At 42.0% G+C, this 26847-nt stretch overlaps 1 protein-coding gene across 2 annotated transcripts in view; it reads left to right on the top strand.

Annotated features, from left to right (window-relative positions):
* Positions 1 to 26847, top strand: part of LOC148364830 (acid-sensing ion channel 1) — a 425191-nt gene that overhangs the window by 313763 nt on the left and 84581 nt on the right. For both annotated transcript variants that reach the window (XM_088339028.1, XM_088339027.1), the window contains one exon: positions 25788 to 25938. In XM_088339028.1, coding sequence (XP_088195154.1) covers positions 25788 to 25938 — 151 coding nt within the window. The remainder of the gene's footprint in view (positions 1 to 25787; positions 25939 to 26847) is intronic.

The following is a 26847-nucleotide window of genomic DNA, read 5'->3' as shown; positions in this document are numbered from 1 at the left end:
TTTCAATTACTTTTGGTACGAATGAGGCATAATCGAACATAACACTGGGCGGGGAGGGGGCCACCATGAGACTGGAGATAGGCCGGGGCACAAAGTGTCAGGAAACGGACCGGGAAGCAGAAAGTAGGAACCCAAATGCGTAGACGATCTGTCACTTTAATTTAGGGAAGAAAAGTTCTCCAACACAAACGGACCAAAGACAAAACAAAACAGATTTAAAGGCAATCAAAATTACATTTACTCAGAACAAACAGGCATGAACCGGTTTTCCTCAAGGTTAAGCAATGGTCTGGCAACGGGCAGTCCCAAAAGGAGCGTTTAAGTACTCCACAAGCAATCAATTCAATGCGTCTCAGCCGGTGTCAAGGGGCGGGGCCAGCTGGGTGCCATGACGACATGACACAAAACAGATTCACCCCTTTTTTCTGGAAATTTGGTTTATGCTGCTTTTGTATTAACCATATTAGCGCTATTATGAACACTTTTAACACTTTTTTTCATGACCCTGATTTATTTTGGGGCCCCTTCTGGGCACTTGATGCCCTCGCAGTTGTGTGCGTTTGCGGGGCTAGAGCACTGGTACCACCCATTTTTTTGACAATCATCATGGTGATGAATTTTGCTAGAGGGTTTTGGAATTATTACACTCGGATGTGCATGTTTGCAACATAATATAAAAACAATGTGATTTGGCTACAAATTCACGATTAGGTTTTTTTCCCTGAATACATTTAAAGCGCTAAATGGGAAAAATTACACCGGCCATATGGCTTCTTCTCTGACCTTCCAATTACTGCTGGATGGATGTGTTTACAATAACACACTCACCAGAGACCCACAATGTCCCTAATGAGGATTTTTTTATTCATGCTGAGCTGATTTCCAAACACGCTCCCACACCCTTGGCCTTGACTTGTTAGCCATGATCTCAACAGTCATGGTGGCTGAGAGATGATGAAATGACACACTGTACCAGTGTTCTGGTTTGCCCGCGTCCCTGCGTCCTAGACGCATCATTTTTGCTGGGGACGCATAGTGTCAAATCAACATGCGTCCCTGGGACGCAACGATTTTGACACAAAATTGTCATTATTACCCGATTACTTTTTTATTTTAACAAAGATTTACCGCACTCCAAAGTTTTCGTCAGGCAGATCCGCCATTGTTGTTTTGGTCTCGCGGTTCGAGTTTTCGTCTGCACGCCGATCTCGAAAAGCGAAATCACGTCGCTCCGAGATGACGTCATTGTTGTAGTGCTTCGTCGGGTTAAGGTGAAAATCAACACAAAATTCGTAATTTCTTCAGTGTCAGTAATAAGTCGAAACACAATGCAGAAAGTGATAACAACGGTAATAATCCCGGCACGAAAAAACAGCGGAGAAATTCTTCGGAAGATCGCGGAGGCAAGGAAAACACGTGTGTTGAAGTGAACAATTCGACGAAAGAAAATAAACAAAATAATACTCCGAGCAAGAAAAGGACTTTTCTGCCAAAATGGACTAAATTATATTCCTGGTTACGCTATGAGGAGGATGATAATGGTTTGGACCTTGAGAAGGCATTACAACTGTGGCGTGACAGCAAACCATGAAGAATATATGAACTGAAAAATCTGAAGTGATAAGTTGCTTTGTATTACCAATTAACTGTGATGATTAAAACTGATTAAAAATATAGATTAATATAATTATTTCAGCAATATTATTTTGTATAATGTACAACATTGTTGTGAACTGAAAAATCTCGAAGTGATAGCTGATTTGTATTACCAATGAACTGTGATGATTAAAACTGAATGAATATATAGATTTATGTGATATATTTGTCGCCGATTCACAATTTCAACTTCGATAACACTAAATTTTGGGGACCCATAGATCTCCGGCTCTTTCGGGTCCCAAACGGCTCTTCAGGTTGTTTTTGCTTCTTTAATCCCTACACGACCAAATATTATCTAAAATTATGCACAAAATAACTTTAACAATAGAACAAACAATAAAAAAAAAATACCAAAATGAAAAAGTAGTGAAGAGCTGGAGAAAAAAGAAACAATAGGAGAGAAAAAGAGAAAAAAGGAGCAGGAAAAATTCAGAAAATAAGCCAGAAAAAAGGAAAAAGAAACAAATGAAAGGAAAAAGGAAATAGAGAACAAAAAAGCAAAAAAAAAAATAGCTGGGAAAAAATAGACAAAATAAGATATTTTTTTAAAAGTAATTTGAAAAATGAGAAAAAAACAGGGAAAAAGAAGTTTGTGTTGCATTTAAATAATTTCCAATTATAAAAAGTCAATGGGCAGCACAGCGGCGCAGTGGTTAGCGCGTGTGCGGCACGGTTCTAAGGTCTTGGGAACCTCCTGTGTGGGTTCAAATCCAGCTACCGGACTTACTGTGCGGAGTTTGTATGTTCTCCTCGACGTTGCGTGGGTTTCCTCCGGGCACTCCGGTTTCCTCCCACATTCCAAAGACATGCATTTCAGGCGGATTGGCTGGTCCAAATTGTCCCTAGTTGTGAATGAGCGAGTGAGTTGTCTGTCCCCATGTGCCCTGCAACTGGCTGGCAATCAGTTCAGGGTGTCCCCTGCCCACTGCCCGATGATTGCTGGGATGGGCTCCAGCACTCCCGCGACCCTACTGAGGATAAGCGGTGCAGCTAATGAGATGAGATGAGATAAAGTCAATCTTGTTGCCAACATTGACATTACACTAAAAAAATGTGATTAAATACAGTTGTGTATCGTGCAACCGACTCAATAAGACCCCCAAAATGTTAGTATTATGCGACAAAAGATACCAGGAAAAAAAAAAAAATGGAAATCTTGTGAAAGAATTGTAAAAACAAATGACGTTTGTAGGCCGTACAACCTTTCCAACAGTACATGAGTCAATTCATTCAAAAGAGAAAAATAATTTTGCATTGCCGGAAACTCGGCAAAATGTAACGTGATGTCAAGTTTTGGACAGGTTTGATAATGACTTAGTTGCCACACTTGGGATTGCCGTTGCTCACTGTTGTTTCAAGCGTTGCTCACCGACTTGGTGTGAACGCTCAGACCCGTAAGGAAAATTACAGGGAACATTGCGCAGAACTGGGGCCCTATGTTTTTGTGGGGGGGGCGTAGCCTCCGGACATGCGGGACAATCTGTCCACATGAAATAGGAGTGGTGGCACTCGAGAGATGAAGCACCAGAGTAAAATTGGGTGAGATGCGGATGCTAACCTCCCAACACCCAACACACATCATGTCGTTTTCAGAATGCATGTAAGTGCAGGGGCGAGTACCCTTGCTTTTAGGGGCTCTCCCGGAGATGTAAATGTGATTTGTTGGGAGTTCTTTCCAAGAACAAGCCTCAGCCTACTGAACAACATAATCCATTGACTGGAGTAGGCCCTCTTTTAGAAGATAGATCTAAGTTCTATTTATTCTCTAGTTGTTTTACGGCTACTCGTTCACGTTGATGGGCGAATTCCCTTCTGTGTTCAGTCTCACTTTACTACCTCATGCAGATTGTAAAATTGTATTCATGCCTATGCTTACTTTGCACAATGCAGTGTTCATTTTACTTGTGAAAAGTGATGGGTCCCGGGACTCGCATGTTAAAAAATCTATGGGTCCCAACAGAGATCTATGGGTCCCCAAAAATTGAGTGTTATCCAGGTTGAAATTGTAAATGGGTGACAAATATATAATATGAATCTATGTACTCATTCAGTTTTAATCATCTCTCATCTCATCTCATCTCATTAGCCGTACCGCTTATCCTCAGTAGGGTCGCGGGGGTGCTGGAGCCCATCCCAGCAATCATCAGGCAGTGGGCAGGGGACACCCTGAACTGGTTGCCAACCATTCACAGGGCACACAGGGACAGACAACTCATTTGCGCAATCACACCTCATTCGCTCAGGAACGTGGGAGGAAACCGGAGTGCCCGGAGGAAACCCACGCAAGGGGAGAACATACAAACTCCACACAGGAAGTCTGGAGCTGGATTTGAACCCACGCAGGAGGTTCCCAAGACATGAACTGTGCCGCACAAGCGCTAACCACTGCGCCGCCGCGCTGCCCAGTTTTAATCATCAAATTATGAATTCATTTTCTGCATCAAATTATTGTTGGTAATATACCGATTAAGGGGATAACCACAAACCTGTTTTTTTTAATTTTCTCCTTTTATACTTCATTTTTTTCTTAACTTCTTTCTACAACCTAATTCGTAATATCAATCATCAAAGCAAGTGAGCCGTATGAGAGCCGGCTCTTTTTAATGAGTTGAGCCAAAAAAGACGGTTCGGAAAAAGGACGGACTTCCTTTCACTACACAACAGGATCGGCGTGCAGACGAAAACTCGAACCGCGAGACCAAAACAACGATGGCGGATCTGCCTGACGAAAGGTTTGGAGTGCAGTAAATCTTTGTTAAAATAAAAAAAGTAATCGGGTAATAATGACAATTTTGTGGCAAAAAGGTTGCGTCCCGGGGACGCACGTTGATTTGAGACAATGCGTCCCCAGCAAAAATGATGCGTCTGGGACGCAGGGACGCGGGCAAGCGAGAACACTGCAATGTTGACTATTTTTGCTCTAACGCTAATACGATGCCAAAACTGTATGTAACATCCTACATGCCCACATTTCTTGTGTAAATATTGTGTAAATTATAACCTTATATTCTTTGTTCCTTTATCTTCTTTGTTTTCTTTTATCCTCACTGTCAAATGTGAACCTGGAGTGCCACGTCCAATTTTGTTGTCACAATATGTTCAAACCATTTTGTAACAATGACAATAAAGGTATATTCCATTCTATTCTATTCTATTCTATCCTATACTATACTATTCTATTCTATTCTATTCTAAAGGAACCATGTGGAATATGCATTTGAGTTTTAATTTTTATTTTATTTAAAACAAGTACTCTATTATATTGGCAGGGTTGGGTAGGGTTATTTTAACTTGATTACTTTCATTTACTTTTGGATGACTCCAATACCAAATATGCTAATAAAAGACAAAAGAAACTAAATATGAATCAAATGATGACTCACACCACGTGGTAAGCTTTCTCTCCTGGCTTTGATCTCTTTGATCTCAGCAAAACTAACATAAAATGCGACAGAAACAAAATGAAAATAAATCCAAACAGCTTTTTGCCGTTTCAAGTATTCCGTTACTCCCCAAGCCTGCACAAAATGGAGTCATTTTATTCATATTTAGTTTCTTTTGTCTTTTATTAGCATATTTGGTATTGGAGTAATCCAAAAGTAATTGAAAGTAATCCAGTTAAAGTAACCCTACCCAACCCGGTATATTGGTCACACAAGCGTAATGTGGTTTGTGTGATGACTATGTGAGCAAAAAAGTGACAAAACGTTTTTGTGTTTGAATGAATGAATGAATGAATGGATGAATGAAACCTTTTTTTCGAATATGACAAAACAAAAAGAAAACAACAAATCGGGGAAAAAAAATAACAACGGAAAAACCACAAATAACGTTATCAGACATGTTCGAAAGGGAGTAGGAAGAAGCATATGCTTATAAAATCCTACCCATTTTTGTGTTTTGTTTATCTATTCATGGATATCCATCCATCCATCCATCCATTATCTGCTCCGCTTATCCTCATTTGGGTCGCGGGGGTGCTGGAGCCCATCCCAGCCATCTTCGGGCAGTGGGCAGGGGACACCCTGAACTGGTTGCAATTCATGGATATATTTAAATTTATTTTGGGTGGCGGTCGTCTGATGTTATATAATCCCTTCTCAAATAGTCCCTTTCTATTATCAAAAAAGAGCAAAACTTTTTTTATAATGCGTGTTTGTGTTTGTTTTCAACAAACGTAAATGACAAGATCTCATAGGCAATGTTTCCCAACCAATTTTAGTTAAGGCACATTTTTTTTATTAAAAAAATATCTTGAGGCACACTGTCTGACAAAAATATTTGAAATTTAATTTAATTTTTTAAAGATGAAATTATCCTGGTACCTAAATACATAAATGATCCTCATTTATATAGCCCTTTTCAAGTCACTGAAGACCTCCTAAAGCGCTTTATACTGTGCTTCACACTTACCCGGGGCGGCAGTGGCTTAGGAGGTGGAGAACTCATCTTGGGATCAAAAGATCGCAGGTTCGATTCCCGGCTCCTCCGTGTTACATGTCGAAGTGTCCTTGGGTAAGACACTGAACCCTTAATGCCCCCAATAAGCAGGTTAGCGCCTTACATGAAGGGCAGCACGGCAGCTTGTGCGGCACAGTTCATGTCATGGGAACCTGTCGTGGGTTCAAATCCAGCTCCAGACTTCCTGTGCGGAGTTTGTATGTTCTCCCCGTGCTTGCGTGGGTTTCCTCCGGGCACTCTGGTTTCCTCCCACATTCCAAAAACATGCATTTCAGGTGAATTGGCCGGTCCAAATTGTCCCTAGGTGTGAATGAGCGAGTGAGTTGTCTGTCCCCGTGTGCCCTGCGATTGGCTGGCAACCAGTTCAGGGTGTCCCCTGCCCACTGCCCGGAGATGGCTGGGATGCGCTCCAGGGTTGGGTAGGGTTATTTTAACTTGATTACTTTTAATTACTTTTGGATTACTCCAATACCAAATATGCTAATAAAAGACAAAAGAAACGAAATATGAATAAAATGACTACATTTTGTGCAGGCTTGGGGAGTAAGGGAATGCGAGGAACGGCAAAAATGATGTTGGCAAGCTGTTTGGATTTATTTTCATTTTGTTTCTGTCGCATTTTATGTTAGTTTTGCCGGAGATCAAAGACATCAAAGCCAGGAGAGAAAGCTTACCACGTGTTGTGAGTCTTCATTTGATTCATATTTAGTTTATTTTGTCTTTTATTAGCATATTTGGTATTGGAGTAATCCAAAAGTAATTGAAAGTAATCAAGTTAAAGTAACCCTACCCAACCCTGAGCGCTTTATACTGTGCTTCACACTTACCCATTCACAAACACACACCCACGCATCGATAGCGCGCCTACCTGCTTATCGGGGGCATTAGGGGTTCAGTGCATTGCGCAAAGATATTTCAACATTGAACTCAGAGGAGCCGTGAATCAAACCTGCGACCTCTCAACCCAAGCTGACATTATGTTTTTCTTTTCTTTTATCCTGATTTCAGCTCAGCAGATTCTTCCATACATCCATTATCTGCACCGCTTATCCTCAATAGGGTCGCGGGGGTGGTGGAGCTCATTCCAGCTATCTTCTGGCAGTGGGCAGGGGACACCCTCAACTGAATGTCAGCCACAGGGACAGACAACTCACTCGCTCATTCGCACCTAGGGACAATTTCAACCAGCCGATTAACCGGAAATGCATGTTTTTGGAATTTGGGAGGAAACCGGAGTGCCCGGAGGAACCCCACGCAAGCACGGGGAGAAGATGCAAACTCCACACCGTGCCGCCCTATCAGATGATTGATTCTTGTCAATAATTTAGCTGTTTTTTATGGATTTTATGTCATGTCCTGCACGGTTGTCATGGCGCCCAGCTGGCCCGCCCCTTGACACCGGCTGACCTGCATTTTCCTGATTACTCCTATGGGTACTTAAACCTGCCTTTTGGAACTGCCCTGTTTATTCTTGTTGTGCTTGTTGGACTTTGTTGCACTTTGGTGTAACATTCTGAGAGATTCCTGCAAGTTCTGTTTAATCCCGTTAAATGCCTAGTCTGTAGTTTTGCCTGCATTTGAGCCTGCTTTGTTTTGTTTTTGGTCCGTTTGTGTGTCGGACCACTTTTCTTTCTCGATTAAAGTGACAGATCGTCTACGCAAATGAGTTCCAACTTCCTGCTTCCCGACACGCTTTTCCCGATATTTTACTTTTTGTGTTTTTCAAGGTTTAGGGTTATTTTATCTAAAAATGACAAAATAATAGTTAAATTATGAAAAAATATCGACCATTGGAACAAATAATTGTTTTACTACAGCATAACCTTTTCCTGTTTTTTTGTAAATGAGAAAATGACTCAAATCAGCAAAATGATCTGTAATATTTTTACTTTAGATCAAACCTTCCTGTGTGGAGTTTTCATGTTCTCCCCGTGCGTATATATATATATATATATATATATATATATATATATATATATATATATGTAACCGCGGTGTACACGTCCCACCAAAGATCCACATTCACGCTGGACTGGATGACGAGGTTTTTATTATTACAGTTTCTGCAAATGGATGAGTCACAACATTAGCTTTTCTGCTGGCTTTGATCTCTTTGATCTCATTGCAGTTCAAGACTGCCAACAAAGCATATCAAAGAGCTTTCTTTTCACTTTACAGATTCAGATTCAGATTCAGATTCAGATCTACTTTATTGTCATTCTAGTACACGTGTATACAGAACGAAATGTCGATGCATCTGACCCCCACAGTTTCCTTGAATGTACAGATATAAATAATGTTGTATTGTATTTTGGCTACGTATAGTATTTTACCATAGTGCCGATAGTGCAAGAAGAGTAGCTAACCAGATGCGCAAAATGGGCAGTCAGGTTAACAAGTCAGGTACACAGTAACATTAACACTGTAACAATAACGCTGTAATTACAATAGTGCAGAGAGCAATGTGCAAGGAGTGGCAAGCTATAAAAAAAAACTGCCAGTAGTGCAAAAGTCAGATTAGCAGCCGTTTAGATTTAAGTTAACTATATGTTAGATTGACCATTTAACAGTCTAATGGCCAGGGGGACTAGACTATTGCGGAGCCTGGTGGTCCTGCACCGCACACTGCAGTACCTCTTCCCAGAGGCTAGCAGAGTGAACAGTCCATGATGGGGGTGAGAGGGTTCCCCGGTAATGTTTTTAGCATGGGATAGGCAGTGCTTCTGGCCAATGTCCTGAATGGAGGGAAGTGTAGTCCCGATTATTTTCTCTGCTGTCCTCGTTACCCTCCTCACACTACCCCAGTCGGTAGCGCTGCAGCCTCCACACCACACAGAGATACAGCTGGTCAGGATACTCTCTATGGTGCCCCTGTAGAATGTAATGAGGGAGGGTGGGGGCAGGTGGGCTCTCCTCATCCTCCGCAGGAAGTACAGGCGCTGCTGTGCCCTCTTAACCAGTGATGCAGTGTTTACGGACCAGGTGAGTTTGTTTGTAATGTGCACCCCTAGGAACTTGATACTGCTGACAACCTCCACAGCCTTGTTGTTGATGCAAAGTGGGGCATGGTTGGGCTGGTTTTTCCTAAAGTCGACAATGATCTCTTTAGTTTTGTCGACATTCAGGACCAGGCTGTTGTCCCTGCACCAGCCCACCAACTGCTCCACCTCCTCTCTGTAGGCCAGGTCGTTGTCATCCCTGATGAGGCCCACCACTGTTGTGTCGTCAGCATACTTCACGATGTGGTTTGTGGCGGACCTAGGGACGCAGTCGTGTGTCATCAAGGTGAACAGCAAGGGGCTTAGGACGCAGCCTTGGGGGGAGCCCGTGCTGAGGTAGATGACATCTGAACTGTTCTGACCTATCCGCACTGATTGGGGTCTGTCACAGAGGAAGTCCAGCAGCCAGTTCCGCAGGGGGGTGTTGAAACCCAGGAGTCTCATTTTGTCCACCAGATGTTAATAATAATAATAATAATAATAATGCATTTTATTTAAAAGCGCCTTTCAGGCCACCCAAGGACACTGTACAAACAATGAAAGAAAAAAAATACAATTTAAAAAAGTTGTAAACGAAATAATAAATAAAAACAAGACATAAAATCATAAAAACATAAGAAATGGAGAAGCTATGTGTTGTAGGCAGTCCTGAACAGGTGTGTTTTTAGACGGGACTTAAAAGTGGAGAGAGGTGTGCAGTTTTGGAGGTCCGGAGGTAGATTGTTCCAAAGCTTGGGAGCAGCGCGACTGAAGGCTCTGGCTCCCATGGTGCTCAGATGGGCAGGGGGCACTGACAGTCGGAGGGAGGACGAGGATCTGAGGGAGCGAGTGGGGACGTGCACCTGGAGAAGGTCGGACAGGTAAGGAGGAGCCAGGTTGTGAATGGCCATATATGTATATAAGATGAGTTTGTAGCTGATGCGATGCTGAACAGGAAGCCAGTGTAGCTGTTGGAGAACGGGGGTGATGTGCTGCTGGGAAGATGTTTTTGTGATGATGCGAGCAGAGGCGTTTTGAACCAGCTGAATTTTATGGAGGGACTTTTGGGGAAGGCCGAAGAGGAGAGCATTGCAGTAGTCAAGGCGGGATGTGACAAGACTGTGGACGAGAATAGCAGTAGTGTGGGGGGTGAGGGAAGGGCGGAGTCTGGTAATATTGCGGAGGTGGAAATAAGCAGTGCGGGTGATGGTGTTGATATGTGAGTGGAAGGTAAGCATGCTATCCAGGATGACACCCAGACTCTTGACCTGGGGGGAGGGGGACACTAAGGAGCTGTCGATGTTGAGAGAGAAGTTGTTTACTTTGGATAAAGTGGATTTGGTGCCAAGAAGGAGGAATTCTGTTTTATTGGCATTTAATTTAAGAAAGTTTGTTGTGAACCATGTTTTGAGTTCGGAAAGGCAAGAGGTGAGGGAGGGAGGTGGGAGTATGGAGTTTGGTTTGCAGGAGAGGTAGAGTTGGGTGTCATCAGCAAAGCAGTGAAAGTGGATATTAAATTTGCGGAGGATATGACCAAGAGGCAAGAGGTAGACGATGAAGAGAAGAGGACCTAAGACAGATCCCTGGGGTACACCTGTGGTGACTAGGGAGGGCTTTGAGGTGAAGGATTTCAGCTGGACAAACTGAGTGCGGCCAGTGAGATAGGAATGGAACCAACTGAGGGGAGTATGGGTGAGACCAATGGAGGAGAGTCTATTGAGGAGGATAGGGTGAGAGATTGTGTCGAAGGCGGCGCTCAAGTCTAGGAGGATGAGGATGGAGACTAAACCGGAGTCGGATGCTATGAGGAGATCATTTACAATACGGATTAGGGCAGTCTCTGTGCTGTGGCGGGGGCGGAAACCAGACTGAAAGGGCTCATAGAGAGAGTGGAGGGACAGGTGCGAGTGGAGTTGAGCAGCAACAGTTTTTTCAAGGATTTTTGAAATAAATGGAAGGTTGGAGATGGGGCGGAGGTTGTCGAAGTTGTTGGGGTCAGCACCATGTTTTTTAAGTGTAGGAGTAACAGCAGCGGTTTTGAAAAGTGATGGGACAATACCAGAAGAGAGTGAGGAGTGAATAATGGCAGATATGAGAGGAAGCAGGGAAGGGAGGCAGGATTTAACAAGGGATGAAGGGAGGGGATCGAGCTGGCAAGTGGTGGGCTTGGATTTGAGTATGAGGTTGGATAATTCAGCAGTCGTGGGTGGAGCAAAACTGGAGAAGAAGTGACAAGGAGAAGGAAATTCAGATGGGGAGGGAGCAGACAGGTTTTGATGGAGTTGGTGATGAATCTTAAGGATTTTGTTGTGGGATGATGGTGTTGAATGCTGAACTGAAGTCCAGGAACAGCATCCGCACATGGGTGTTCTTCTCCTCTAGATGTGTATATATATATATATATATATATATTTATAAAATTCTAATGAAACAAAGAAAGACTTATACAAGTCTTCAAATTTTATTAGCGCGACAGCTAAGGAGCAATGAAGGTCTGTTTTCTTGAAATCCTGACATATTGCAACTAGATTGCTTTGTTCGTCCAATTTGTTTCCCAGTTGAAGGGACGAAAACAAATTTGTCAGACCGGCTATCTTCCCAAGGGTACATCAATGTGATTGCTTTTTTAGAAATAGTATTTCGTTCTTTAATTAGATGAAGTTAAAAGTTTTATTTGAGTTGACCTTAATACCCAAACTGATTTCTCGACTGCACATTCGGAAACAGAAACGTTTGAACGCAATAGAAAATGGTGATATCTTAAACATCGATCTTGTTAAAGCCACCAGTTCAAAAAACTATCAAAGTACAAAGTACAAAGATGATCAATTATTTCATTAAATATTGCTGTTTCAGCAGCATGGCGGCGCAGTGGTTAGCGCGTGTGCAGGCACAGTTCTAAGGTATTGGGAACCTCCTGTGTGGTTTCAAATCCGGCTACCGGACTTCCTGTGTGGAGTTTGTATGTTCTCCCCGTGCTTGCGTGCGTTTCCTCCGGGCACTCCGGTTTTCTCCCACATTCCTAAAACGTGCATTTCAGGTGAATTGGCCGGTCCAAATTGTCTCTAGGTGTGAATGAGTTGTCTGTCCCTGTGTGCCCTGCAATTGGCTGGCAACCCGTTCAGGGTGTCCCCTGCCCACTGCCCGATGATTGCTGGGATGGGCTCCAGCACCCCCGCAACCCTACTGAGGATAAGCGGTGCAGCTAAGAAGATGAGAGATTGCTGTTTCATCATTTTCTTGTCAATGGGATTCCCAGACATACCCCTTTTTCTCTGATTGTAGGGTTTTTTTAGCAAATAGGAAAGGACTCAGATAGAACTTTATTAATATTCCCGGGGTGGGTCAAAGTGGACTGCTAGGAATTGGCGGCCAAAAGGAATAGCCCTGTTTGAGGTTATTATAAAAATACTACATGAAAATGTTATTCTTTGTTTATGTTTGTTTTGAACGTTTCGTAGGCCAGTTCCGCTGAGGAAGAGAAAAAAAGCTTAAATTGAGGTCCCCCATTAATCACTGGTGGGCACTGCTAATCATCTGTAAAGGTTATGGCACGCATGTGTGTGTGTGCAATTTCGATCCATATTAGCATTTTAACTGCCACCTGAATACAACCTGAAAAAAAGTTTGGTTTTCATTGTTATTTACAATCCTGCTTTTTAGAATAGAATAGAATAGACCTTTATTGTCATTGTTACAACATGGCTTGAATATATTGTGACAACGAAATTGGACGCGGCACTCCAGTCCAAGCGGGTAGAGTTACTTTAACTTGATTACTTTCACTTACTTTTGGATTACTCCAATACCAAATATGCTAATAAAAGACAAAAGAAACTAAATATGAATAATATAATGACTCACAACACGTGGTAAGCTTTCTCTCCTGGCTTTGATCTCTTTGATCTCCGGCAAAACGAACAAAAAATGCGACAGAAAGAAAATGAAAATAAATCCAAACAGCTTGCCACCATCATTTTTGCCGTTCCATGTGTTCCGTTACTCCCCAAGCCTGCACAAAATGTAGTCATTTTATTCATATTTAGTTTCTTTTGTCTTTTATTAGCATATTTGGTTTTGGAGTAATCCAAAAGTCATTGAAAGTAATCCAGTTAAAGTAACCCTACCCAACCCTGAGCAAGCCACATTGCTTTCACAGGTGTCTTCTTTTCTTTCTGTGTGTGACAGTTAAAAACAGATATTCTTAATTTTTTCATCAACACTCGCCTTGATATCAAAGGCCAGGGTTGGGTAGGTTTACTTTAACTGGATTACTTTCTATTACTTTTGGATGACTCCAATACCAAATATGCTAATAAAAGACAAAAGAAACTAAATATGAATAAAATGACTCAATTTTGTGCAGGCTTAGGGAGTACCGGAATACATGGAACGGCAAAAATGATGTTGGCAAGCTGTTTGGATTTATTTTCATTTTGTTTCTGTCGCATTTTATGTTCGTTTTGCCGGAGATCAAAGAGATCCAAGCCAGGAGAGAAAGCTTACCACGTGTTGTGAGTCATCATTGTATTCATATTTAGTTTCTTTTGTCTTTTATTAGCATATTTGGTATTGGAGTCATCCAAAAGTAATTGAAAGTAATCCAGTTAAAGTAACCCTACCCAACCCTGTCAATGGCCATGACAGGCAATTTTATGGGAGGGCGGCCTGCGTCTTAGTGTGGCATTGACACAGGAACTGATCGCCCGTGGCAGTCTCAGCTCTCGCAGGCTGTCACTCTGTGAATTATTCAGCCAAGATGGCAACTTTTTTGGGTGGTTGCGACGACACAAATGGGTCGATGAGGCCTGATGTGTTTTCACACCGCCGGGCTCCTATCCGATACGGTCATTCGAAATCAGGGGTGTCAAACTCGTTTTAACTCGGGGGGCCACACGATAGAACAAACATTCTGTCGGGAGCCGGACTAGTAGATTAAAGAGAAAGAAAAAGAGAGATAAAGAAATAAGAGAAAGAGGGAGGGAAAAGAAGAGAGAGGGTGGGGAAAAGAAAGAGAGAGAGGGAGAGAGCGTGAGAAACAAAAGATATAAAAAGAGAAGTCGTGAGAGAGGGTGAAAGAAAGGGAGAGGAAGAAAGATATCCAAAGAGAAATAGAAAGACAGAAGGAGAAAAAAGAGAAAAGAAAGCGCAAAGGGTAGGAAGAGAGAAAACACAAGAGAAAATGAAAAAAGGAAGTTAGAGCAAAAGAAGTTAAAAAGACACAGAGAGAGAAAGAGAAAAAGAGCAACAAAGTAGAGAAAAAGAGAGACACAGAGAGTAGGAGAAAAGTGGTAGAAAAGACAGAGAGAGAGAAAGAAAGAAACAGAGAGAGAGAAATAAATACAAGTACAATGTCTTTGTTCGAGGCACCTGGCTTTGGCAACATCAAGTTGACATATTTCAACCTGCAGCTTGTTTTTCTCTTGCGCTTCTCTGAGTGTCTTCTCCGGGACCAGATTCAATCACTTAGCGGGGCTGATCTGGCCCGCGGGCCGCCTGCTTGACACCTGTGTTCTAAATGAAGCCCGTGCAATGTGACTGAAATATGGGATTTATAAGCAAAGCTGCTTAGGGACTACAATATTTACTCAACTTGCTAAGTAGACAGGAGCCGGCTTAGTAGCACTGTTCTTTATCTTGATACCTGATTAACTTTCTCTGAGTATTACCTTTTTTCATTCAGTTTTAATCATCACAGTTTATTGGTAATACAAATCAGTTATCACTTCAAAATGTTTCAGTTCACAACAATATTGTACATTATACAAAATAACGTTGCTGAAATATTAGTCTATATAGTCATAAAGTTTTAATCACTTCAGATTTTTCAGTTCATATATTCTTCGTGTTTGCTGTCCCGCCACAGTTGTAATGCCTTCTCAAGGTCCAATTGCAGCAACGGAATTTCCATAGCTAATTTGTGGTTTTCGTTGTCGTTGTGTCGATCCAATGTGCTTTTCTGAAAGTTCGTATTGCGAAATGATTTATGCAATCCAGTTTTTTTGTCACGCTGGGTACACGCATCACAGAACATGTAGCCTCCATTATCATCCTCCTCATAGCGTAACCAGGAATATAATTGAGTCCATTTTGGCAGAATAGTCCTTTTCTTGCTCGGAGTATTCTTTTGTTTATCTTTCGTCGAATCGTTCGCACGTGTTTTCCTTGCCTTCACGGTCTTCTGAAGAATTTCTGCGCCGTATTTTCGTGCCGGAATTATTGCCGTTGTTACCGTTTTCTGTATTATGTTTCGACTTATTACCGACACTCAAGAAATGACCAATTTTTTGTTGATTTGCACCTGATACCAACTGTTTTTTTCGAGGCATACTTTTCTTTCACTCGACAACCGCCACAACAATGACGTTATCTCGAAGCAACGAGATCTCGTTTGCCGAGATCGGAGCGAGACCAAAACAACAATGGCGGATCTGCTTGGCGAAAAGTTTGGAGTGCGGTAAATCTTTGTTAAAAAAAAAGTAATCGGATAATAATGACAGCACACGCGCTAACCACTGCGCCGCCGTGCTGCCCCATTGCCTTACAATTTTTTGCCATTATGCTCCGCAACGTTTTTGAAGTAATCAATGAAACGATCTGCATTTATGTAGCGCTTTTCAAGTCAATGAAGACTTTCCAAAGCGCTTTACAATGCTTCACATTTACCCATTCACACACACTCACACACCAATAGCGGCCGTGCAGCCATGCAAGACGCCAACCCGCTTATTGGGGATATTAGAGATTCAGTGTCTTGCCCAAGGACACTTCAGCATACAACACGGAGGAGCCAGGAATCGAACCTGCGATCTCTTGATCCAAAGACGAGCGCTCTACTTCCTGAGCTAATGCCGCCTTTGCACAAATACGGTAGCATACCATAAAACCTCGCATAGTAGAGCACAGGGTTGGGTAGGGTTACTTTTACTTGATTACTTTCAATTCCTTTTGGATTACTCCAATACCAAATATGCTAATAAAAGACAAAATAAACTAAATATGAATAAAATGACTAAATTTTCTGCAGGCTTGGGGAGTAACGGAATACATGGAACAACAAAAAGCTGTTTGGATTTATTTTCATTTTGTTTCTGTCGCATTTTATGTTAGTTTTGCCGGAGATCAAAGAGATCAAAGCCAGGAGAGAAAGCTTACCACGTGTTGTGAGTCATCATTTGATCCATATTTAGTTTTTTTAGTCTTTTATTAGCATATTTGGTATTGGAGTAATCCAAAATTAATTGAAAGTAATCCAGTTAAAGTAACCCTACCCAACCCTGGTAACGCACACGTATTTATAAATACTCTATGCATTTTCAATCTCTCATATTTTGCTGTATATAAAGCGCCTTTTCGAACTTATTTCCATTTCTGGGTTTTTTAGGTGCATTATTTTCTTTGACACTGTGGTTTGGAAAACGTTGGCTAAGCTTCTGATTCAGCAGGCGTGTTGCAAAGAAACTTCAATACAGATCTGCTCGTCCCAAGGTCAATACGGGTTCCCTCCCTCAGTTGCCACACTTCACTCAATGCAGACGGTTACCACAGCAACTCCAGCTTACCCTTAAGTTAGTCTCCGGTCTATCAAGATGTAAACACGGGTGGCCAACTGGGATGCTTGTATCAGATGAAATGAGAAAATATACCGTACAAGGGGGATGTCAAACGCGGTTTGACGACGGGGCTGGATCAAGACTTTCTGTTCTGAGGCAGGCCGGATCAGGAAAAGAAAGAACTGTTTTTCAGTTTTATGGTCTATCATTCAGCCTACCGTAAATTCCGGACTATAGAGCGCACCTAATTATAAGCCGCACCCACCAAATTTTAAGAGGATAACCATTTTGTACTTACACAAGCCGCACCTGTATATAAGCCGCATTCGCCTACATTAAAACTTGTAACACAATCACAAAAGTAACCCAAACCCGACTTTAAGTCCCGCGATTGGAACTGAATATAAAGTACACAGTCCAAAAACCACAGCCGGCAAAATGAACGGAAAATGGCACTCAAGGTTTGATGCAGACCTGCAGAGTCCGGGTCCCGTTGAAAGTAATCCAACGAAAAAACGTCTATATTTCCAAAGGTAAGGGTGGGAAAAATATATATCCACTATTGTCCACTGCGTCCAAAAACACGTCTCACCTTTACTCCACTTCCCGTCAGCCCCCGTTGTTTTTGCCCCTTCTTTTTGATTCGCCCGTGGAAAACATATCAGAATAAGTCTCTAAAATAAATACATTACAAAAATATACAGTTGCAAATACATATTATACATGGTTACACATATTTACAAAGAAAGACGGTACACCGAGAGTTTTCAAAGCTTTAATAATAATAATATAACTTTCATCCCAAACCGTGACTGTGACAGGTAGCAAAACGCTACTAGCAACACGCTCGCAAAACAGTAAACGGGTCTGTTAAAAAAATATACCGTTCTTGTTAAGATCACGGTAAACCATCCTCATCTTCCTCTTTATAACTGACGCCATTAAATTCATCTTCCTCAGTATCGGAAAGAAACTTTGTCATATAGACGTCGTCCCACGCTCCCTTAATCCAAAACATATCCCAAAACACGCTAGCAACACACTCGCAAAGTAAAGTTTATGTGCAATAGCTCTGTTTCCTTCTTTATCTGATTGCTTGATTGCTGTTAGCTTGAAAGCTGCGTCGTGTGCCTTTCTTTTGCAATTTTCATGATGAGGATATGTCTACGCTAATTTAATATGTGCACAAGCTAAGAAGTTGCAGTCTTCCTCGGCGCATATATTCCACCGTTCAAAATCTTACCTTTTGTACTCGAGCGCCGCTGGCGGCCATTAGAAAAATGACATAAATTGGCCGCATCACTGAATAAGCCGCAGGGTTGAAAGTTTGGGAAAAAAGTAGCGGCTTGTAGTCCGGAATTTACGGTACATTAGTAACAGACTATAATCACACATGACAAGGGATCTTTGATAAACACAACACATTTAGAAGAAGAACAAGAACTTACTTTTATTGTCATTCTTTGTAACCATGCACACAGAACGAAATGTCGATACACCTGACCCGTACAGTTAAACAGCAGCGAGCCGATGCAGCCGCAGCCAAATAGGGCGCCGCCATTTTAGACCCAATTGCTGTGTAGGAAGTCCCCGATTCCAACCCTTAATGCCGAGCGCCAAGCATGGAGGCAATGAGTACCAATGTTGTAAGTCTTGAACCAGCGACCTCCAATGTTCCCTGTAATTTTCCTTACGGGTCTGAGCGTTCACACAAAGTCGGTGAGCGACGCTTGAAACAACAGTGAGCAACAGCAATCCCAAGTGTGGCAACTAATTCATTATCAAACATGTCCAAAACTTGACAAAAGGTTACATTTTGCGGAGTTTCCAGCAATGCAAAATTATTTTTCACTTTTGAATGAAATGACTCACGAACTATAGCAAAGGTTGTACGGCCTACAAATGTTGTTTGTTCTTACAATTCTTTCACAAAATATCCATTTCTTTTTATTTCCTGATATATATTTCCGCATAATATTACATTTTGGGGGCTTATTTATTCGGTTGTAAGATACAGAACTGTACTTAATCACATTTTTTAGTGGAAGTACAATGTTGGCAACAAGATTCACTTGATATAATTGGAAATTATTTGAATGCAACACAAACATTTTCTTCTTTTTTCCGTGTTTTTTTCTACTTTTTTTTATAAATTCCTTTAAAAAATTCTCTTTGAGTTTATTTTTTCCGAGCTGTTACTTTTTTCTTTTTGTTCTCTGTTTACTTTTTTCCTACATTTCTTTCTTTTCCTTTTTTCTGGCTTTTTTCTCAATTTTTCCTTCTTTTTTTCTCTTCCTTTTGTTTTTTTTTTCTCAGCTTTCCACTACTTTTTCATTTTGGTATTTTTTTCTTTTTTGTTCTATTCCCCCCTTTCCTTTAAGTCATTTTGTGCATAATTTTATATAATATTTGGCCATGTTGGGATTAAAGAAGCAAAAACAACCTGAAGAGCCGTTTGGGACCCAAAAGAGTCGGTTCTTTTTAGTGAGCCGAGCCAAAGAAGCCGGTTCTCGACAAACTCTACTAACTTTTCTCATCTTCGTTCTACTTCGACTCAACTTCAAAATACCGCATTTAGGACACAACGTCGGGGGAACCCGTGTATTTTTACCTTCATGCACTGTAACTTTGACTTGAGTCGCTTCTTAATAAGTAATTTTGAGCCCTCATTTTTTGTGCGCTTGCTAGATTTTCTTGTGCGCTGAGAATGTGCGAGCAGTGCGCAATTGCGCACGCGCGCAGCTTAGAGGGAACACTGGCGACCTCCCAGTCTCGGAGCGGGTGCCCTACCATCTAGGCTACCGAGCCAATGGAGATGCGTTGCATTGAAAGTGTAAACTAGTTTATTTTAACAGTTGAGTTATTGCAGCTTAACACCTGAACCAACTCTCAACGCTATACAAACTCAACACTTTACTCGAGCAGCCGGAGAGAGCATTTGGTTTGCATTTATTCCAAATATCATAACTTTTGATAGAAATTACCTAGAGACTCATTTGTTTTTTGGCATGCCCTGAAATTTATGGTGGGATGGATTAAATCATCTAACGGGTCCATTTGTTTGACATGTCTGCAATTAAAAAATAATAATAATAACAATGATAATTCACTAAATGAACCATGTGTAGTATTTGACCACTAGATGCCGCTGCATTGTGTAGTGCACCCGAAAACGAGTGGTAGAAAGCACAAGGAAGAATACAGACTATGGAGACTCAAAGTGACCAAACCACATTGTTTTGCTTCCTACTGTTTTGCCTAGACTTTCACAATGATTTAGGGTTTTTGGGAGTACTGTTCAATCATGTTATCTCCATCTAGGTAAGCCTCATGTTATGTCAAATAAATTTAAATGTCTGGACATACAAGTATTAAATACACGCAGTTTTATTTGATACTGTCAAGAAACGGAACAGGAGGAGAACCCAAATGTGTGACGCTTCTCAGTCAAGCTTTTATTTTACGGTAAACGGGGCAGTCATGCACGTTAACTCAAACGCCTGTGATTCGGCGATCGTTGGGCGTAAGACGTAAGGCAGCAGTCTGGCGTGGAATGACAAGAAGCCACAGGCCGACGAGATCGATACCAATTGCACGAGCGGATATCGGACAGATGGGGTCGATAGCAGACAGGACGGGACAGACAAGATTCTTATCAAAACTGGATATTGAAATTATACAGGACAAACAAGACGGCAACGAAACTGGAGATCGATATGAAACAGGACAAAATAGACGGGAACAATACCGGACAGAAAACACAAGCAGGAGATCGAACAGAGTCTAAACCCACGTCTTGCGGGTGAAGAGGTTCGTTGACAGACTGACAAAGGGTGAGTAAGAGTACTGAGCTTAAATAGAAGGGAAGCCAATCTGTCAACGAGCTGCAGCTGGTGCCACATGGGCCACATTTTGTGCATAATTTTACATAACATTTGGTCATGTTGGGATTAAAGAAGCAAAAACAACCTGAAGAGCCGCTTAGGACCCGGAACAGCCGGTTCCTTCTAGTGAGCCGAGCCGAAGAAGCCGGTTCTCGAAAAACTCTACTGACTTTACTCAACTTGGTTCTACTTCGACCTTGACTTCAAAATACCGCATTTAGAACACAATGTCAGGGGAACCCTTGTATTTTTACCTTCATGCACTGTAACTTTGACTTAATTGGCTTCCTAATTAGCAATTTCGAGCCCTGATTTTTGTGCGCTGGCTAGATTTTCTCTGGGTAGTGCGCGAATGCGCACACACGCAGCTTAGAGGGAACATTGCACCCTTCCCCATTTGAGTTCTGGCTCATGGCATGGAGCATCTTGGATGTAAACAGCAGGGACTATTGTCCTTGATCATTACCAGCTTGTTAAACAAATGGGCTGCTTGTCTCGGATGCTTTTCATTCAGCTCATCTCGTTGCATTTTGCTTAGCTGTGCAGCTTAATTAGCAGGTGAGGCGGTGCCAGATTTTTCTGCCTGATATCGCAAAGGGCAAAGATAAATTTTGATGTGAGGCAGGAGAGGGGGGCGTTTTCAAGGGTGTTAAAATCAATGTTGCGTTCCCCCTCTACAGAGTCCCTGTAGTGGAGACACTCTGGATCTACTTTAGATTTTAAGTTACCACTTTAAAATTGCATTCGTATTTTATTCTTTATCCTAATTTTTAAGGGTAATCATATAAGGCGGGCTGGGTTATAAGGCGCACCCCTCGAAAATAGAGTTTCGTGCACCGAACTATGAGGTGCATCGAATTAAAACTATTGTATGGGCTATGGTCAATGTTCCCTCTAAGCTGCGCGCACTGCCGGCACATTCCCAGCTCACAAAAATGAGGGCTCAAAATTGCTAATTAAGAAGCGAATTAAGTCAAAGTTACAGTGCATTAAGGTAAAAATACACGGGTTCCCCTGACGCTGTTTTCTAAATGCGGTATTTTGAAGTCAAGGTCGAAGTAGAACGAAGTTGAGTAAAGTCAGAAGAGTTTTTCGAGAACCGGCTCCTTCGGCTCAGCTCACTAAAGAGAACTGGCTCTTTCGGGTCCTAAACGGCTCTTCCGGTTGTTTTTGATTATTTCATCCCTATATGACCAAATATAATGTCAAATTGTGCACAAAATGACTTAAAGGAAGGGGGGGAAATAGAACAAAAAAGAAAAACATACCAAAATGAAAAAATAGTGAAAAGCTGAGAAAAAAGAAACACAAGGAAGAGAAAAAAGAAGGACAATTTCAGAAAAAAGGCAGAAAAAAAAGAAAAGAAAGAAACAAAGGAAAAAAGTAAATAGAATAGAATAGAATAGAATAGAATTTACTTTTATTGTCATTCTTTGTAACCATGCACACAGAACGAAATGTCGATACACCTGACCCGTACAGTTGAACTGTAGCGAGCGACCATGAATAAAATTACAAAATTTTGTGCAGGCTTGGGGAGTAACGGCATACATGGAACGGCAAAAATGATGTTGGCAAGCTGTTTGGATTTATTTTCATTTTGTTTCTCTCGCATTTGATGTTCGTTTTGCCGGAGATCAAAGAGATCAAAGCCAGGAGAGAAAGCTTACCACGTGTTGTGAGTCATCATTTTATTCATATTTAGTTTCTTTTGTCTTTGATTAGCATATTTGGTATTGGAGTAATCCAAAAGTAATTGAAAGTAATCCAGTTAAAGTAACCCTACCCAACCCTGTCGATAGTTGCACAAACATGGTGGCGTAAACTGTAATAAGGCGCAGGTTCACATTTCTGGCTAATTTGGGGGTATTGGGTACACTTTATAATACAGAAACGATAGGAACTCTGATTGGGCCTGAATTTGATTTTTGGGAGCTCATAGGTTCCAGTTTGACATTTTAATTGCTTGTTATAAAAACCTCTGCTTGGCAGCTTGTAAATTACCCAAAGCAGCAATTTTTAAGGATCGTCTCAGCAAAGAGCATGTTTGCTGGTTGCTTCAAACCAAAATGTCCACATTACAGTTTGATGGAAGACTTGTATCCTTAGGAGTGTTTGATGCATTCTTTCTTTGCATGTTGGACGTGCTCACGGAAATTCCTGCCAACTGAGAAGACTGTGAGTGTCACGGTTGCCATGGCGCCCAATTGGCCCCGCCCGTGTGGCGCAAGCTGTAGCTCGTTGACAGATTGTCTTTCCGTCTATTTTAAGAGCAGTGCTCTCACGCTTCCTTTGTCAGCCCGTCAACGAACCTCTGCCCCGCAAGACGTGGGTTTTGACTCGGTCCTGTTCCCTGCCGGTATGGTTCCCGTTTATTTTGTCCTGTTTAATATCGGTTTCCAGTTTCGCTCCCGTCTAGTTTGTCCTGTTGCAACCTCAGTGGAAATGTTTAAATCTAAGCTTACAACACACTTCTACTCTATAGCATATGAATAACCTATACTTTTTGTGGACAATATCTATTATTTGTGATTGCAGCATCCTTTGCTGTCTGGTAATCCTGAAACCACAGTCCCGGTCCCTTCTCAGAGATTCTTCATTTTCCTCATGTTGAGGTTTTTGAGTTTTTCCTTGCCCTCGTGTTAGTCCCAGATCAGGGGATGGTGTAATATTAGTTTGAAATAATAGTCTGTGCAATGACCTGTGCAGCCCTTTGAGACTCTTTGTGATTAGGGGCTATACAAATAAAAACGACTTGACTTGATTTGACTGTTTCGAACCCCTGTTTTGATATCAATCTTGTCTGTCCCGTTGTGTAATATCTGTTTCCAGTTTTGTTCCTGTCTAGTTTGTCCTGTTTAATTTTGATCCCCTGTTTTGATATTAATCCTCTCTGCCCCTTCCTGTCCGGTATCGACCCAATCCGTCCGATATCTACTCAGGCAATTGGTATAGATAGGTAGGGTTACTTTAACTTGATTACTTTCAATGACTTTTGGATTACTCCGATACCAAATATGCTAATAAAAGACAAAAGAAACTAAATATGAATCAAATGACTAAATTTTGTGCAGGCTTCGGGAGTAACGGAATACATGGACCGGCAAAAACGATGTTGGCAAGCTGTTTGGATTTATTTTCATTTTGTTTCTGTCGCATTTTATGTTCGTTTTGCCGGAGAGATCAAAGCCAGGAGAGAAAGCTTACCACGTGGTGTGAGTCATCATTTTATTCATATTTAGTTTCTCATCTCATCTCATCAGCCGTACCGCTTATCCTCATTAGGGTCGCAGGGGGGCTGGAGCCCATCCCAGCCATCTCCGGGCAGTGGGCAGGGGACACCCTGAACTGGTTGCCAGCCAATCGCAGGGGACATAGGGACAGACAACTCATTCGCTCATTCACACCTATGGACAATTTGGACCGGCCAATTCACCTGAAGTGCATGTTTTTGGAGTGTGGGAGGAAACCGGAGTGCCCGGAGGAAACCCACGCAAGCACGGGGAGAACATACAAACTCCGCTCAGGAAGTCTGGAGCTGGATTTGAACCCACGCAGGAGGTTCCCATGACATGAACTGTGCCGCACAAGCGCTAACCACTGCGCCACCGTGCTGCCTATTCAGTTTCTCTTGTCTTATATTAGCATATCTGATATTGGAGTAATCCAAAAGTAATCGAAAGTAATCCAGTTAAAGTAACCCTACCCAACCCCGAATAAGAGTTGTGTTTGCACCAAAATGGTGACACCAGTAACCTCCTGTCCAATTTTAAGGACGAGTCCTTCAGACCTTTTCGTGTTTTCCACTCCATTACCCCTTAACTAGGCATTCCAGCTGAGTTGGCTGAATCTTTTCTGACTTTCCAGGGGGCGCTCTTGGGTGAAATTCGCCGGAGTTGTATTTCAGGATACGCTCGTAAAAAAATAGGAGGCTTTTACGGGTTGGTGAAGGCATAAAGATGTCAATTCACTGTTTGGATTTGTTTTGACTCCACGTGAATGTCAACATGAAGGTTAACTGGTTATTAGTGACTCAGGGTGGATGCTTTTACAAGGGAGTCACAAATACCATCCGTATATTATATTCCGGATATGGGCCATCGCTTTTCATTTCCTAATGTCCGCTATATTCAATTATACATCCATTTGAGTTGACTGGCAGGCATTTTCTGGACGATAGGTCAGAGCTTTTCGTTGTAGCATCTACAACACAGGTGTGAAACAGGCGGCCCGCGGGCCGGATCAGGCCCGCTAAGGGATTTAATCCGGCCCGCGAGACAACACTCAGAGAAGCGCAAGAGAAAAACAAGCTGCAGGTGAAAATATGTCAACGTGATGTTGCCGGAGGAAGGTGCCTCGAACAAAGAGACTGTACTTGTATTTCTTTCTCTCTCTCTCTTTCTTTTCCACCCCTTTTCTCTCACTCTGTCTCTTTCACTCTCTGTGTCTCTCTCTTTCTCTTCCTTTGTTGCTCTTTGTCTCTTTCTCTCTGTGTGTCTTTGTAACGTCTTTTGCTCTAACTTCCTTTTTTCCTTTTCTCTCTTCCTACCCTTTGTGCTTTCTTTTCTCTTTTCTTTCCTTCTGTCTTTCTATTTCTTTTTGGATTTCTTTCTTCCGCTCCCCTTCTTTCCCCCCCTCTAACGACTTCTCTTTTTATCTCTTTTGTTTCTCATGCTCTCTCCTCTCTTTTGCCCCACCCTCTCTCATTTTCCCTCCCTCTTTCTCTTATTTCTTTATCTCTCTTTTTCTTCCTCTTTAACTTAGTATTCCGGCCCCCGACAGAATGTTTATTCTATCGTGTGGCCCCCCCGAATTTGAATGAGTTAAGGGTTGGGTAGGGTTACTTTAACTGGATTACTTTCAATTACTTTTGGATTACTCCAATACCAAATATGCTAATAAAAGACAAAATAAACTATTTTCATTTTGTTTCTGTCGCATTTTATGTTCGTTTTGCCGGAGATCAAAGAGATCAAAGCCAGGAGAGAAAGCTTACCACGTGTTGTGAGTCATCATTTTATTCATATTTAGTTTATTTTGTCTTTTATTAGAATATTTGGTATCGGAGTAATCCAAAAGTAATTGAAAGTAATCCAGTTAAAGTAACCCTACCCAACTCTGGACACCCCTGGATCTACATTATGGTGTAAGTAATGGAGCATATTGCTTTTTAATTGCTCACTTCAATATTTTCAACCTTGCGTTACTGCATTGTCATTCAATTTTGTCATCGCTGTTTTTGTGTTTGACAGATCTTCACACGCTATGGAAAATGCTACACGTTCAACTCGGGCCAGGACGGGCGACCTCTTCTGTTGACTATGAAGGGCGGCATGGGCAACGGCTTGGAGCTGATGCTAGACATCCAGCAGGATGAATACTTGCCTGTGTGGGGAGAGACAGGTAAGCTTACGCTAAATAAGGGGTAAGATCTTAAGCCTGAGCCCAAAATGAACCAACTTCCTCCCATGTCCTCACAAATAAAATATGATATTTCGGGTTTGCTTCGGGCTCGGTCCCTCAAATCAAGTTATTCAGTTGGGCTCGGGCTGGGTTGGGCTTTAATATCTGTTGGACCATGTCTGGTCCGGCTGGATTTTGTAGGCCCAAGCCTACCTCTACGCCAAATCATTTTTAAATACAGACTAATTAAGAATTTCAAATAATTGCAATACTACAGGTGGTCTGATAAGATCCAACTCCAAGCTCCAAACCTAGCCTTACAATTTTAAGCTTCAAATCGACACCAATTTGTGGATTTCCTAATGATATGACACCAGGGCCTCTGCTAGCATAAAGACCGGGTTTTGTGATTGTCAAATCATATTTATTTAAAGATCCCTTCATCACAAAAAGTCTCAACGAGCTGCAAAGACCACGAATGCAACATCCCCTGATCTGAAAGGTACATGAGGGCAAGTAGAAAACTAAAAAATCTCAGCGTAAGGAAAACAAAAAAACCTTGAGAAGGGGCCGCACATAATCCCCCTTCCAGCATGACCAGGCTGCAATGGATGTTGCAAGAACATCAATGGACAATACAGAATGACCTGATCTTAAACCAACATGCGGGCAAGGAACAACTCAAAACCTCAGCGTGAGGAAAAAGAGAAACCTTGAGAAGGGACCTCCCAAGTGGTATCCCCCTTTCAGGATGACCAGGGTGAATTACATTTAGCATTACAATACATAAACATAATAAACAATAGGTAAAGTGCATTACAGCAACGACGCCCCCAGCCTGCAAACTAGTCCAGAAAGTCTATGACGGCCACGACGCAGCTTCCCATCTCTGCCAGCTGGTCTATGCAG

Source organism: Urocampus carinirostris, chromosome 6 (assembly GCF_059441175.1).
Source record: "Urocampus carinirostris isolate Australia breed hairy pipefish chromosome 6, RoL_Ucar_1.0, whole genome shotgun sequence".
NCBI lineage: Eukaryota > Metazoa > Chordata > Actinopteri > Syngnathiformes > Syngnathidae > Urocampus > Urocampus carinirostris.
This window is presented reverse-complemented; position numbering and strand designations above follow the sequence as displayed.